Source organism: Garra rufa, chromosome 4, assembly GCF_049309525.1.
Source record: "Garra rufa chromosome 4, GarRuf1.0, whole genome shotgun sequence".
Lineage (NCBI taxonomy): Eukaryota > Metazoa > Chordata > Actinopteri > Cypriniformes > Cyprinidae > Garra > Garra rufa.
The window spans coordinates 28,240,578-28,256,120 of NC_133364.1; the positions used below are offsets into that span (position 1 = coordinate 28,240,578).

The following is a 15,543-nucleotide window of genomic DNA, read 5'->3' on the forward strand; positions in this document are numbered from 1 at the left end:
GCAGATGACGGCGGGCAGCTTGGGAAATGACGACTCAAAAATAAAGTGACTTTTGGTGACAGCAGCATGGATGCTGCTTCAAAGCTGGGCCAGGGGCTGTGTTCACAAAACAACTCTGACTGTTGCGTCTGGATCTTTTTCACACTTTTGAAACTGTGAACAACAGTTTAGACACAAATTTAATTTATTCGCCAATTTGCGCTCTACCTTTTTCTGCAAAACAATTCGATTTATACAAATATGCATTGAAGTAATCAGCACTGTGTCTGTCTGCAGCGTGGTGTGTGTCGGAGGAGACGGCATGTTCAGTGAGATTATGCATGGCCTCGTCTCCCGTACGCAGGAAGATGCAGGTGTGGACGAGAACTCAATGGAGGATACCCTCGTGTCCTGTGGACTTCGCATCGGCATCATTCCTGCAGGTTGGTCTACAGCAGAATTTCCCAATCCTGGTACTGATGCATGTACCCAGCAAATTTTGTGTGTGTCCCTTCACACACCCAATTCAGTTCATGAGCACTCTATTAACAAGCTGATTAGCTGAATCGGGTGCATTAGATAAAGGAGGCATCCAAAATATGCAGCGTTGGTGAAGCTCCAGGACTGTCACAAATCTTAGAGTCTATACAGCCAAGACAGTTCTTCAGAATGGATTTCATTGCTTTTTCATGCACGTCACTTCCTTGGCAGTGTTCCTGGAAGCATCCGTGAGCCACAGTTCCATTACAGTGCTTGTGTTTTGAGATATTTCCAAGTCATTGTAAGTTTTACACCTGCTCATGGGCACAGCTGCAAAATAGAGGAGAACCGCGGGAGATTATAGCTCTCTTCCAAAACCTAGTGCGCTGCCTAGAGAGCATGTTTAGGCATCAATGGTGCACTCTTGGTATAAAGGCTGTTTAAAAAAATAAAAAAACAACATTATGCTGCTTTCTAAGATAACATGTTTTGATCAAATTCAAGTGGGCTGTTCACACAGAACATATTTGCATCTGTGTGCACTATTATTTTTAAATTGTGGGTCTATGTTAACTTGCTTGATGAATATCTCTGGCTGCTACAGAGCATCTCACTTTTTCAGCATCTCAATTCTGAATGGATTTTCGTCTAGCATTTTTAACAAGTTTCTAATAAAACATGCAGTATAACAGCACTGCATCCTTTGTGGATAATCTACTGTTAACACAAAAATATACAGCAGGTCATATACTTGGTCAATACTTGGGCAAAGACATTATTAATAAATGACCAAATTCAAAGAGCACAAGGGGAACAAATAGATTGCTGCCGTGCACTGCAGAACGCCCTTCACATAAGCTCTGCCAGCAATTGATAACTTAATGACTGTGGCTTATCAAATTGTGTTTTCTGATATTACTGTTTGCCATATAAAACTGACAATGTTGAACCCTTAAGAGTCCATGTTGTTATCTCTCACTTTATCAGAGTGTGTAATTCTGTCTATTTATGGCCTTATCTCACGTTGTCCAGACACGCAAAGATTAGTGACAGTTGCTAAGAACAGCTCCTGGTCCGTTATCTTGTTTCTGGATGACAACTGATCTGAGCAACAAGGGAATTTGAGACAAATCTTCAGCTTCAGTGACTAATAGATGAAAGCATCAGAAACCACTGACAAAAAAGACAACCATGCTATGCCATGGTATTTGAAATATTATAATAGCATGTTTATTTGAAAAAGTACCATGTTAAAACAATTAAAATGGTTGTTTGAGCATGTTTTTGGCCATGTTTACATAGCTAGGAAATAACCGGCTGTGTACCATGATATTTTTTTAATGCGTCGCCATGTATGTATTTATTTGTTTGCTTGTTTTATTTTTTTAACATACTAATGCCTTTTTAGATGTTGACTTCATGTTTAATACACAAAACTACTGACAAAACCATGTTCTATGCTATTAACGTATTTTTTTTTAACATTAGAATAACAACAATAACAATTATTGCCTTTTTGAATCTATAACATACTGATACCATGGTTTATCAGACATATGTTGTGATTTATATTTATATAATGTATAATGTTATGATAATTGCATAATAGTATCCTTTTAATTTTTTTTTTATTAATTGATTACATTGATGCTTTATTCCTCTTTATTTAATTGCATTTACATGGGCATGTAGTATTGTTTTTAAATATGTAACATTATAATACCATGCTTTAATTTATTCTACCATGGTAATACCATGTTATTTTTATTTTTTTTTTTTATTTTAAGTAGTTCAATTAAGGGATGTAATGCACAAATGTGTCTGTGAAGTTTCAGCTCAAAATACCCCATTAATCATTGATTATTATGTTGTAAATGTCCCTTATGTAAATGCCTGGTATATGAATATGATAATTATTAACATAATATCTGATACCTTCACTATACTGCTGCAATATGGAGCTGACATTTAAGCAACATGCTGTTTATTGCTCTTTAAATGTTTTTATTATGATATATATTAATCCAAAACTCAAAAACACTGTATTAATAGTTTTCCACCTTTGCGGAAACGGTAGTGAAATCGTGAAATAATCAGCCCGGCACGTTTGCAGATTGCAGTCGGTGTGTTTTTAAACCTTCAACCTCACGCGGTTATATAAGCAATTTGAGGAAGAGGAATTAGATTACCAGACAGCATATAAGAGACAGAAAGAGGGCTGAACTCATCTGAAATCTCATCTCTCTATATAACAGTGCTCTGCAATGCTTCAGCTACAATCATTTCAAGATCGAAAAAACTTTCTTATTCGCACAAGGGCTGAATGGACCAAAAACTCCATTGACTTGTGATGTTTGGTTAGCGTTCACAATTGAAGGTTAGATTGCGGCTGCCCCCGTATGCCACTGAAATTGAAAATGAAAGTGTGATTTTCATACGTTAACCTTCAGAGTGAATGATGAGAGATAGATTTAGGCCATTTCTGAACCCCTGACCCATGAAATGTGTTTTTGAAACAGGTTCGACTGACTGTATATGCTACGCCACAGTTGGCTCAAATGACCCTGTCACCTCAGCACTGCACATCGTTGTGGGTAAGTGGGCATCTCCATATCTGCAGTATGATACAGCATATCTATGCATGTATTTATGTTTGTGTTTATGCTTATGTAAATTTCTCTTCAGTATTTTCAATCTAGGACTGAGCACTTTGACAGTATGTTTTATTCAAGGGTAGAAATGTATTGTCATGCATTTAAAATGACATTCATTCATTTTTAAATGTTTTCAAATAAAAAGATAATAACATGCATGTTGTAGCATAAGCATGTTGTTTCTTGTCCTCTGAATCTAAGAAAGAGATGTTTTAATAGTGAATAGTGATTTAAATATTTTTTAAGCTCAAAATGATTTATTACAGTAAATGTAACAAAAGTAACCGTTACAAAATCACTACAAAAAAATAGAAAATGTTTACTGTGCTACTTTTGCACAGACAGATGTAATTTTGCTGCAATATGTGCTTTTCTTTGATGTGTTGCCTGATGTTATCAGCCTGTGTTTTCTTAAATCCATCCTGGGTCTTTCTGCAGGTGATTCTCAGCCAATGGATGTCTGCTCGGTGCACAGTGAAGACCGCTTCCTGCGTTACTCTGTGTCACTACTGGGTTACGGGTTCTACGGAGACGTGCTGACCGACAGCGAGAGGAAGCGCTGGATGGGCCCAGCCCGTTACGATATCTCAGGTACACAGGAAAACATCTCAAAACTGATATAAGTGATTTTTATCTTTTGTATTTCAATTTTTTATTTATTTCTTTGTTTTGCAGGTGTTAAAACTTTTCTTTCACATCAGTACTATGAGGGAACTGTGTCCTTTTTACCTGCTGAAGGAAACTCGGGAACTCCCAGAGACAAAATGCAGTGCCGATCTGGGTAAATGCTGTTCTGTGTGTTGTATTTAGTCATAATAAAATGAATCTGTGTGCAAACATTAATTCAGCTTGACTGAACCTGTAAAATGAGTCATCTGATGTGTTTCAGTTATATTGTAAACTAGGTCTAGATGATATTTATAGCCTACAGTTTGCAAAACACAGTAACTGTAATATTGGGAAATATTATTACAATCATAAATGGTTGTTTTCTGTTTTAATATATTTGAAAATATATTTTAATCCTATAATTGCAAAACAGAATTTTCAGTAGTCATTACTCCAGTCTTTCCTACAGAAATCATTGTAATGTGCTGATTTGCTCCTCAAGAAACGTGTATCATTATTATCAATAACCAGTGGTCGAATTGTAAAAGAAATTCGGGGGGATGGTGGTCCTGTGATTACAAAAGATTACAAAAATTGTCTAATTTTTAAACACATTTTTTAGACAAAAACAAAAAGTTGTATTACATGTACTATGTTTTATGAGCTGTTTTCCTTGTGGGGCCTGAAATGTCAAAAGTTTGACCTTTTTTGTGACATTTTTAGACATTTAGTTTTTCCAATGTAGGTTAAACCAATGCACACACATTTGCATGAACGCAATCTGTGTGTCCTAAATGATTTTGGGTGGGTTTTTGTCCGTAACGATAATTAATATTTTTTTATGCTGTGTGATTTTATGCTGGTTAAGGCTTGTCATGGATAAATAAATATGATATGATTAAATTAAATCATTGGCGATCTCACACACTCATTCTTAACTTAACTATATCATATAAAGATAATAAAAGCACACGGGGATAGGCTATTTTTATTTCATTATTTGAATTATACAGGCATTCTAACTGCATTTTAATAGGCTTCATTATGGAATGAATGCTTATAGACTCTCAAGATGTGTTTTTGTTTGTCAGCTAGTGGGAATTAGAATAGGGTGATCATTTTTGAATGGAACGCATCCCTCGTTTGTCTTTCTCATCGTCCGTCGTCCTCATCCCTGCTGAAAAAAAACAGCTGGTCTTAGCTGGTTTAAGTTGGAAGTAGCTGATTTTAGCTGGCCAGGCTGGTTAAGCTGGTTTTATCTGGTGGTAACCCAACCTGACCAGCTAAGAGCGGGAAAGTGGCCCGCTGACAAGCTATGACCATCTAAAACCAGCCTGGTTGGCCAGCTAAAAACAGCCAAACAGCCTAGACTGGTTTTAGCAGGGATAGTAGGCCTACAGCACAATAAAGTAATATCTGAATGTCTTTAAACTCTAATCAATGAAATACCATACCTTATTAATTGTTCTCTTTTCAAAGAATGTCAGAAGTTCCTCTTGAAACATTTTTCACTAAAAAATACGAAAACATGCATGAATTTGCGTGCAGCTTGTTATAAACAACCGTGTTGCTTCCATTATGAGTGAGCTTACTGCACATCTACTTCATAATAACACTTAACTTGATCGCCCAAAAGACCCTAATACCAGCTCTGATTGGCCAATTATGCAAAGTTTTTAATATTTAATTTGCACGATAGGTTGTGCATAACACATCATTATCTAAAGGGAATGGTAAGGGGTGATGGTGGTTTTACAGAGGGGTTGCTTTTTGTATTTTTTTTTTTTCAATCCCCCTCAACTCGAGCTCTGTCAGTAACGTTTAAAACAGTTGTTCTGCTCAATATTTTTATGGAAAGCATGAAAGTTTTAAGTTTAAGAGAGCATCATTTATTCAAACTGAAATCTTTTGTAATATTATAACTGTCTTTACTGTCATTTCTAATATATTTAATGCATCCTTGTTGAATAAATTATTTTCTTCTTCTTTTAAAGATGAACATATAAATTGCAGTGTAAATCTTTTATAATGCTTTTTACATTTTTAAACATTGATCATTTAAAAGTATATGTTTACTAATTTGTGATACACAGATGATGTATTGCCCATTTAGTTTGTTAATATAATAATAATGTGTTTCTGTCTTGCAGGTGTAGTATCTGTCGACAATCCTCTTGTGACAAACTGGTCAGCAAAAATGAAGACAGCGTTTCTGATGCTGGTGAGGAGCATTTGGGAATACTCTCTATGCCAGTGTTAAACTGAGCTCGGGCATTGACAGGAAGGCTCATATCTGCCCTGTGGTAAATGCGCCCACCCTCAGTACAGGCCAACAAAGTGCATTTCCAGCCATGATTTGTAATGCCCCCATCTGTCGGCTCGACTGGCACGCTGTTTGTGAACATTAGGCCAAATGGTTCAAGCTGCCGCCCGGCTGATCATTTAGAGAGTGAACACACACACACACAGCATATTATCTCTGCCTCTCAGCACCCTCAGAACAACTGGCACCTCCGTTACCCAGCATTCTGTGTGTTTACCCTGAGCACTGATAAGTGCTGTTTACAGAGACACACTCTCTGCCCTCACAATCCCAAATTGGCATTTGTGCATGATGATTTCCTGAACGCTTTTAGACCGTGTGACATAAATAGAGTCTTGTGGGAAGAATAAGGGGAAGAATGATATAAACAGGAAAGGGAGTCGAGGGCCCTCCATCAGTGAGCGAGCGCCACAGCTATACTTGCCTTGAGATTTACAGTCACCTGGCTTCTTTCGTTTTTCCAGTTTATAGCTTCACTGTAAAAACTGATTTTTTTTGGAAGTTGTAAATAAAATAAATCTTGTTTCAGTATTTAGTCTTGAATGCAGCACAAAACTGATTGGTAATGTCAAGTCAAGTTACCTTTATTTATATAGCACTTTACACACGAGAATACGATATAGCACTTTATACAGTACAGTTTCAAAGCAGCCTTACAGTGTTAAACAGGAAAATAATGGTTCAATGATGGTTCAAAGAACAATTCTGCTTTAAAGCAGCTTTACAAAACAATAACGCCACTGTTCAGCTGAGGTCAGTTCAATGTTGATTCAGTTCCATTCAAGAACATCAATTATGAAATGAGTTCAATTCAGCCGTAAAGCAGCTCTGTTGAAAACAGTGATCATCCAGCTCAGTTCAGTTCAGTTCTCATCCAGTCGTATCAGGCAATTCAATAATATTGCTGGAAATTAGGTGCCTCTAACTAAACGAGCCAGAGGCGACATTGGCAAGGAACCTGAACTCCATCGGTGACAGAAATGGAGAAAAAAACCTTGGGAGAAACAAGTTTCTGATGTTTTCAAAGATGTTAGGGTGGTTGATTACCTTTCTACCCCATCCACATTCTTCGCCTATCTGAAAGCCTTCAAAAAACTGTAAACATTTGTTTCACAGTCTGTGAAAAAAAGTTCACTGTGCAAAAGTATAACAGTAGTCACGGGACGTTATTGTATTTCAGAGTGTCAGGATGCATGGACGGTCATCAGGGGAAAGTTCTTGGCCATCAATGCTGCCAGCATGAGTTGTGCGTGTCCTCGCAGTCCTAAAGGTCTGTCACCGTCAGCGCACTTGGCAGATGGAACTACTGATCTCATCCTCGTCAGGAAGTGCTCCCGAATTGACTTCCTGCGCCACCTGCTGCGCCACACCAATAAGGATGACCAGGTAGCTGCTTTATCTCAACAGAAAATATCAGTAGAGTTAACATTTTTAGATTATTTATGATTATGATTATTATTAATGAAAGCACTGAAGAAAATCCATTCATGTTTCATCAAAGCCTGAAAAAAACACCACTCTCTTAACCAGCACACTTCAAATAGTATCCCCGCTGTCCACCAAATGCTTTCTATATATTTTATATTAGTATAAATGCATATGTATATTTAATTAACTGTAAGTTCTTCTTTTTTAATAAAGAGCAGCTGATTTTGTTCTTTGAAGTTCTTAGTAACAGCAGGGTTCCTATGATCATAGAGAACCTTGAAATGTCATGGCAATTTGTCTAATTATTATTATATGCTTAGTTCCTAAAATATTTAAACAACTAGAAATGGTTCTTTGTGAGTGCAGTCTTTACCAAAACGATCTTTATTCAGTAATTACAAATAATTGGAAATTCATTAGCATTGAAATCTTGTAACCGTTCATAATCCAAATGCCCCTTATAAAATAAAGCATCTAGATTCTTTCTCATCAAAATATAGTTCTTGGCCTATTTACTTTTGTAAGTATACAATATACAGATCCCAAATTTACTATGACATTATGATTTAAAAAATTTCTTTGAAAAGAGGTATCTTATCCTCACCATGGCTTTATTTATTTTATGAAAAAATACAATAAAAACAGTAATGTTGTGAAATACTTTTACAATTTATAATAACTATTTTCTATTGTAATGTAATTTAGTAATATATTCAGTAAAACTTCAGTATAGGGAACAATTCTCACTAATAACTAGTTGCTTATTAGCATTAGATTATTACCATATTGGCTGTTTATTAGCACTTATAAGGCACATATTCTGCGTGAACATATTCTACATCGCTAATCCTACCTAATACCTTAATTTAACAACTACCATACTGATAATAAAGAGTAAATTAGGAGTTTATTGAAGCAAAAGTTGTAGTTAATTGTTTATTATATATGTTATAAACCATAAATTCTTGTAATGACAAAGCTGAATTTTCAGCAGCCATTGCACCAGTCTTTCTGTCACATGATCCTTCAAAACTCATTCTAATATGCTGACTTTGCTTAAGAAACATTCTTTTATTATTCATACTCTTAGCTGAAAATGGTTGTGCTGCTTTTTGTGCAAAAAGTGATACTGTTTCTTTCCAGATTATATGACTAATAGAATGTTCAAAAGAACAATATTTATTTCAAATAGAGATATTTTTGTAACTAGCTAAATAAAAATGTTAATTTCTCTTTCTCTCAAAATAAGTGTACACCTAATATTTAATGATATTCGAACTGGGATTCAGTAAGCATTACTCTTGTCCCCAATCTTTGTACAGTTTGATCACTCCTTTGTGGAGGTGTACCGGGTCAAGCAGTTCCGATTCACCCCAAGATATCAGGAGTGTGATTCCGAAGTGGACCTGAGAGAGAGTGGCGAGACAGGCAAACGATTCCTTAGTCAGATCTGTAGGGAGCACAGAGCCTGCGGCTGCATGCCTTCTCAGAGCAACTGGAACTGTGATGGAGAGATCCTTCCACACACAGCCATTCAAGTCCGGTAAGTGTCCCTGTCCAGATACACCCTCAATGTTTGGTATTTTGGTATTGGACTCAATGGAAGTGAACCCATTACTCTACTGTTTGAGCTGCGGAAATGATATATCTAGATACTTAACTTGAGTGATAACATGCCCACTTTACAAATTATGAAAGATTATGAATTTAAAACATGCTTGTAGTGAAAATGAGCATTGTGCACTGTGCATTGTGTCATGTTTCAAAAAGAAAACAGCTTGTCTTTGTAGTTTTAATACACTAATTACTTCAAGCAAGTCCTCATTGTTGTCATAATTAAAGGGTTTGGACATCACTGCCGCTCACGCTCAGACTTCATCATATATCTAAGAGATGTCACTGTCTGAACAGTTTTCAGCTTCAGCAAATGTTCCCCCAGCACAAAATGAGCAGGCTTCACTAAAGCGTTTGTCGATTAGTGGAAGCTGTAGCTGAAATGTTGAGGTCTTTTGAGCACAAGATTTTATCATCTCAGCACTAGCATACTAAACAGGATAAATAAATGGACTTTTGTGGTCTGAGCCTGTAGAAAAGATGCTATTAAAATTAAAAACTCCCTCCATTGTGCCTGCAGAGGAGTTGTTCTCCTCCTTGATACAGCATGACGGCTCGCCCAAACGCATCATTTCCTTCACGCCCCATTGTTCTGTGTCAACAATGCGTAGCAATGAAATGCTCCTAATTTAATGGCCCTCTCACTGTTAAAGGCTCACCTCCTTTAATTAAAATAGAAGTCCATTCATTTATTCCATTTTCAGCTTCAGTAATTGTTTCTCGAATGAGTAAGCAAATAACCTGTTGAGATAATTGATGATGATACCACGGCCGAAAAAGGCAATCGCCTGGCACTGAACTCACCTCCAGAGTATTGAGTGGAATTAGAGGAAATTAAAGAGCCCCCGAACCTCCTAACGGCGCATGCATTTAACTACAAAACTTTTTACTCAACACGACGTAGCATTTATTGCTTACCAGCACTTGCTCGTACTTTGTTTTAGTCTAGGACGCAACATATTAGTGTTGTTTGCTAAGGCAAGCATCAGTGATACTATTGCAAATGGTTTAAGTTAGGGATTTGAACAAACCACTATACATAAAAATTACACTTATAATGAAAGATTACATGTAGAATAGTTTTGAAAAACATGCCTCTACCTGGATTTTAACTCTGCATTACTTTCTCTGCAATTTCCAGCTAAAATAAGCAGTAGTGGCAGTAAAATGCCAATAGCCTTTATCCTTAAACACAAATCATGAGTAAGACTTTTTTACATTTGAATTACGTAACCTCTTCCATATACAGTGCCTTGCGAAAGTATTCATACCCCTGCATTTTTTTCACATTTTGTTAGCTTGCTGCCTTATGTTAAACTGCTTTAAATATGTTTTCCCCCACATCAATCTACAGTCCATACACCATAATGGTAAAGCAAAAAAACTGGTTTTTAACGTCTTTGCAAATTTATTAAAAATAAAAAAACTTTCCATTTCATAAGTATTCATGCCCCTATCTGGGACAGTTGAAATTTAGCTCAAGAGCATTCATATTGCTTGTAGATACTACTACTTTGAGTGGAGTTAACCTGTGGCAAATTTAATTGAATGGGTATGATTAGGAAAGGTGCGCATCTAAAAAGGTCTAACAGCTGAAAATGCAAATGAGAGCAAAAATCAAGCCCTAAAGTGAAAAAAAAAACTGCTGCATTGAAGGTTCACAGTTACCCTTAATAGAAGAAGTCTGAAACAACCAGGACTCTTTCTAAAGCTGGCCTCCTGGCCAAACTGAGCAATTGATAGAGAAGAGCTTTGGTTATAATGGTGACCAAGATCCTGATGGTCACTCTAGTTGAGCTCCATTAACATATGTGAAGATCAGTGTGGCAAGACTCAAATCTCTCCTCATTGAAGACACATGAAAAAACACTTGAAGGACCCTCAGACTATTAGAAACTATATTTTCTGGTCTGATGAACCTCAATTCCAAGCATCATGTATGGAGGAAACCAGGCACTGCTCATTACCTGCAGAGTACCGTCCCAAAAGAGTAAGTGTGCTGTAGTAGCTTCATGCTGTGGGGCTGTTTTTGAGCAGCAGGGACTGAGGGACTCATCAGAGTTTAGGTAAAGCTCAGCATAGCAAAATATAGAGAGAGCCTTAATGAAAACTCAATCCAGAGCATTCAACACTTCAGACTAGGCAGAAGGTTCACGTTCCAACAGGACACTGACCCTAAGCACACAGCAAGAGTGGATTATAGACAACTTTGTGGATGTCCTTGAGTGGTCCAGCCAGAGTCTAGGCTTGAAACCAATCAAACATTTCTGGAGAAACCTGAAAATGTGCATCTGCCCCCATCCAACCTGACAGAGAGGTGAAGAGGATAAGAGAAAAATTGCAGATCATTTCCAAATGCTGATGTACAAAGCTTGTCACATCATACCCAAAAAGACTTGAGGCTGTAAAGGTGCTTCAGCTAAGTACTGAGTTAAGGGTGTGAATACTTATGCAATGTACTTATTTCAGGCTTTTATTTTTGAAAAGTATAGATTGTGGGGGGAAAAGTCATTTAAAGCAGTTTAACATAAAACATCTAGAAAAAAACTTAAGGGGTATGATAGGGTTGTGCCGATAGACGATAGTATCGTGTATCGATGATAGTCAGAGATATCGCCTGTTGCTGATGCCTTTGACGATAGTAAGACGATTATTATTATTATCCGTCAAAAAGGCACCTAACTTTAGCGATGCAGTGCAGAGAGTCGGTTCTAGGATGCCTCAGAAACTTGCCGCGGTATAAACATGAGCATAGAGTGGCTGCGGCGTGCCGCAGATGTGTGCAGTGAAAATGGGTATTACAGTGTACATAGATTAAGTGTAGACAGTCATTAGGATAACAGAGGTAGTGAAATGTGGTTTAGGCTGAATTAAATACGATATATCAGAATCCGTCTGTATATAGTAAACATAAACATTCACCTCAGTAACATCTGTATGCATTAACTAGAAGTACGATGTGATAAAATGGCGCTAAACATACGCACGTGAATTACACTCACATCGCTTCTCCACATTCAATATAACCTGAACTACAACATGAACTGATGACAAAGATCAGACATACAGCGGTAACATTATCGCAATATGATGGGTAAAGAAAGATACATTCATTTACATTCACGCACACAACTTTACCGCTCCCTGAAGAAAGCAGAGAATGAAACCGAAAGTAAACTTGAACCTCTCCGACAGAACTACCGTCAGCGCTCTGTTACACGCACAGCTGTGTCACAAGTCACATGCACTACCCTTACAAAACGAATAAGGAATTTATTACATATTGACACATTTACATATTATTAAATAAATTAGCACGATAGTATCATGTATCGGCGATCTCACAGGCTGACGATAGGACGATATGAAAATTGAGCATATAGCCCAACACTAGGGTATGAATACTTCTGCAAGGCACTGTATAAGGCTTTTCTGACATAGTAAACGTGATGTGGAGCGCTTTGGTACAAGCTCCTTGTGTCACAATAAAACGGTTTAGTGTAGATTAAACTTGTTTTCATACACATTATCTATTTAATTTCTGAACTGCCACAATATGTATAACCATTGTAATACAATGTTGCCAGATTCATATGTTTTGGTTTTGAGCATGCTTGTAGCACCACTCACTGGAAACGTGTGGGAAAAAAATCAAAAAGCAACGTAATATTTTGCAGAAAGTTCACCTCAGATTTGCTTTGGTTTTTAGCATGCTGTTTATTCCATTGAAGTGGTAGGATTTTGTTCGATTTTTCTTTCTCTCTTTCTCTTTCTCTGTCTTAGGGTCCACTGCCAGTTGATCAAGCTGTTTGCGAGAGGCATCGAAGAGCAGTCAGTGTTTGAGGACCCGTACGCTCACTGTGCAATATAGATCTCCACTCCACTTAAGAAACCTCCAGCTGAATCATGAAGGATTGAGATTCTTTGAATGGAAGAGTCACCTTCAGCTCAGCACAAGTCATGCTGTTTCTTATGCTGTTCTACCCAGATAATCCTCTGTGAAGATACTTTGGAAACACACAGAGCTGGAGTCAAAACCATTTTCACAGCATTTTATAGGCTGTATTAGATTTGGTTAAAATAGGCTTAGCTGTTTCAGCTAGATGTTAGTATTGCCGTTTTCCATTTTAACCCTTGAAGTCCTTAAAGATCCTTGCTAGTGATATCTCTTGCTGCATGCGACAGCTTCTAGTTGTCAGCATTCGTCTTCCACCATGATCAAGCTGGTCTTGAGAGTAGCGTTAATTCAATCCCAAAGTCAAATTCTTGGAACTGTGAAAACTCTTGGTTGCACCTTCCCGTTTTTTTTTTTTTTTGTTGTTGTTGTTTTGATATAAAGCACATGAGGTGGCTGATAAAGTTATTGGTATGCCTAAAACCTTTTTGTTGGACAAAAATGTAAATTCTGTCATCATTTTACTAAAAAAGTTCCAAAATTAATTTTAAGTTGTTAGTCACTGCTTACCTCCAAATTTGTATGAGTTATTTCTGTTGAACGTAAAACGATATTTTGAAGAATGTTCATAACCAAACAGTTGCTGGTAGCCATTGATTTCCATAGTGTGGAAAAAAAAAAACCTTAAATACTATTCCTTACTGTTATTATCCAAATATCCCATCCAATCAGTATGAATCCGGTTCCCAAAAAATATACCTCTGAGTTGTTTGACCAGTTCTAATGTATCATCTCCACTCTTACCACAGTTTTGTTTTCCAGACATTTCATGCATCCAAATGTAGCATTAGTGAGCTAGACATTGATAGCTACACAATGTCACTGCAGGGTCAGTGTATGTACGTCTGTTCATCAGATGGAATGTAAATGTAAATACTGTAGCACTCTTCTCTGCGTTGTCTTCCTTGTTTGTGCCCCTGAGAATATTTCCTCCCTTTATAATGAATTTTTTGTTTGTGTTTCCTATGCTGATGTCTTATTTCTTCTGAAAGATCTTATTGTTCCTGCAGTATCGAAGAGTTTATGATAGACAGAGAAATTGCTTTTCACTGTTGTGCATGTCAGCTGCTTTAATATGCAATTTTTAAAGTGTTTCCTTGAGCTGTACTAGTGATAGAGGGCATGGATTTCCCATGATGCACCTGTAGAGGCAACACGACTTGTGTAGCCATTTCAGGGAGAACATTGTTCATGTCCTTCATAGACTGAAAGATTGTATGGAAGCTTATTTCCACCACATAAGGAAAATAAAATAGTGCTAATAAATAATAATTCTGACTTAAAAATTCATACATTTTAAATAAAAAGGTCATAATTGAAACATGCAAGCAAACTTTCATAAATAAAAGTCATAATTATAAAAAATTCAGAACTGAAAACTGAAATAAAATGAAGCTAAACAAAAATGCAAAAAAATAAAAGTAATAAAAATACTCAAACTTTAATCTTATTTCAGCTTCTTTTTTTGGTGGAAATTGGCTTCACATGATTGTAATGTGTAGAAAAAAAGTCATATTTCACCCTGAAATTAAAGAGAAAATTAAGAAATTATATTTTTCCTAACGACAAGGAAAGTTTTTTGAAATTGGATTCTATTGTGTATTTTTGCATTGCATTGTGGCATTATTTCCATGGCTGATAAGCACATTTTCTTTTAATTATTGTAGTGAAATATGACCCAGATATTTCTGGACAGTTTTGGCGATATTCATCCATATATACAGGGAGTGCAGAATTATTAGGCAAGTTGATATTCTTGTCATATTTTTTTCCCAAGCACATTTGAATAATTCCAAACCACATCAATCTTAATAACTACTATTCATTTTGTATTTAATTATTTATAATTGATATATAATTGTCCATGAAGGCTGGAAGTGAAAAAATCCTTATTTTCAGGTGTGCAGAATTATTAGGCACATTTTCTTTTACAGATAAAATGAGCCAAAAAAGAGATTTACCTCAGACTGAAAAGTCAAAAACTATTAAATGCCCATGAGAAGGATGCAATACTAATGCAATACTGCAATTTGCAAAGTTAAGGCATGACCACCGGACAGAAAAACGCTTGTTGCATCTGCATTGTCAGAACAAACAGGTGGAGGAGAAAAGAGACATGTTAATTGCAAAAAAAGTAAGAATTAATGTTAAGAATCAGATATGAAACCATCAGGAACCATTTAGTCTCCAGCGCCACCGTTTTCCAGAACTGCAACCTACCTTGAGTCTCCAGAAGTGCAATGTGTCAGGTTCTCAGAGACTTTGCTTGGGCAAAAAATCCTAAAAAATGACCCTCAATTAATAAGAATAACATTCTGAAGTATTGTCAAATACATAGAAATGTTTTTTTTCTAGGCTTTATAGACAGATGAGTTGAGAGTGACTCTTGAAGGACCAGCACCACATCCTCTTGTAGCACTCTTTCAATTATCCAGAATCTGGCAGTAAGTTTACCTCCTATCGAGTTTATTTTGGTCCCTCTCTGCAAGACAGACATTTCA

The 15,543-nt window shown here is 36.7% G+C and overlaps 1 protein-coding gene across 1 annotated transcript in view; it reads left to right on the forward strand.

The window, feature by feature from the left end:
* Positions 1 to 14,759, forward strand: part of cerk (ceramide kinase) — a 29,825-nt gene extending 15,066 nt beyond the window's left edge. Inside the window, exons 6-13 of the mRNA XM_073838937.1 lie at positions 277 to 422; positions 2,979 to 3,053; positions 3,552 to 3,704; positions 3,789 to 3,894; positions 5,873 to 5,943; positions 7,226 to 7,431; positions 8,796 to 9,016; positions 12,871 to 14,759. Coding sequence (XP_073695038.1) covers positions 277 to 422; positions 2,979 to 3,053; positions 3,552 to 3,704; positions 3,789 to 3,894; positions 5,873 to 5,943; positions 7,226 to 7,431; positions 8,796 to 9,016; positions 12,871 to 12,958 — 1,066 coding nt within the window. The 3' untranslated portion in view covers positions 12,959 to 14,759. The remainder of the gene's footprint in view (positions 1 to 276; positions 423 to 2,978; positions 3,054 to 3,551; positions 3,705 to 3,788; positions 3,895 to 5,872; positions 5,944 to 7,225; positions 7,432 to 8,795; positions 9,017 to 12,870) is intronic.
* The last annotated feature ends 784 nt before the right edge of the window (positions 14,760 to 15,543 follow it).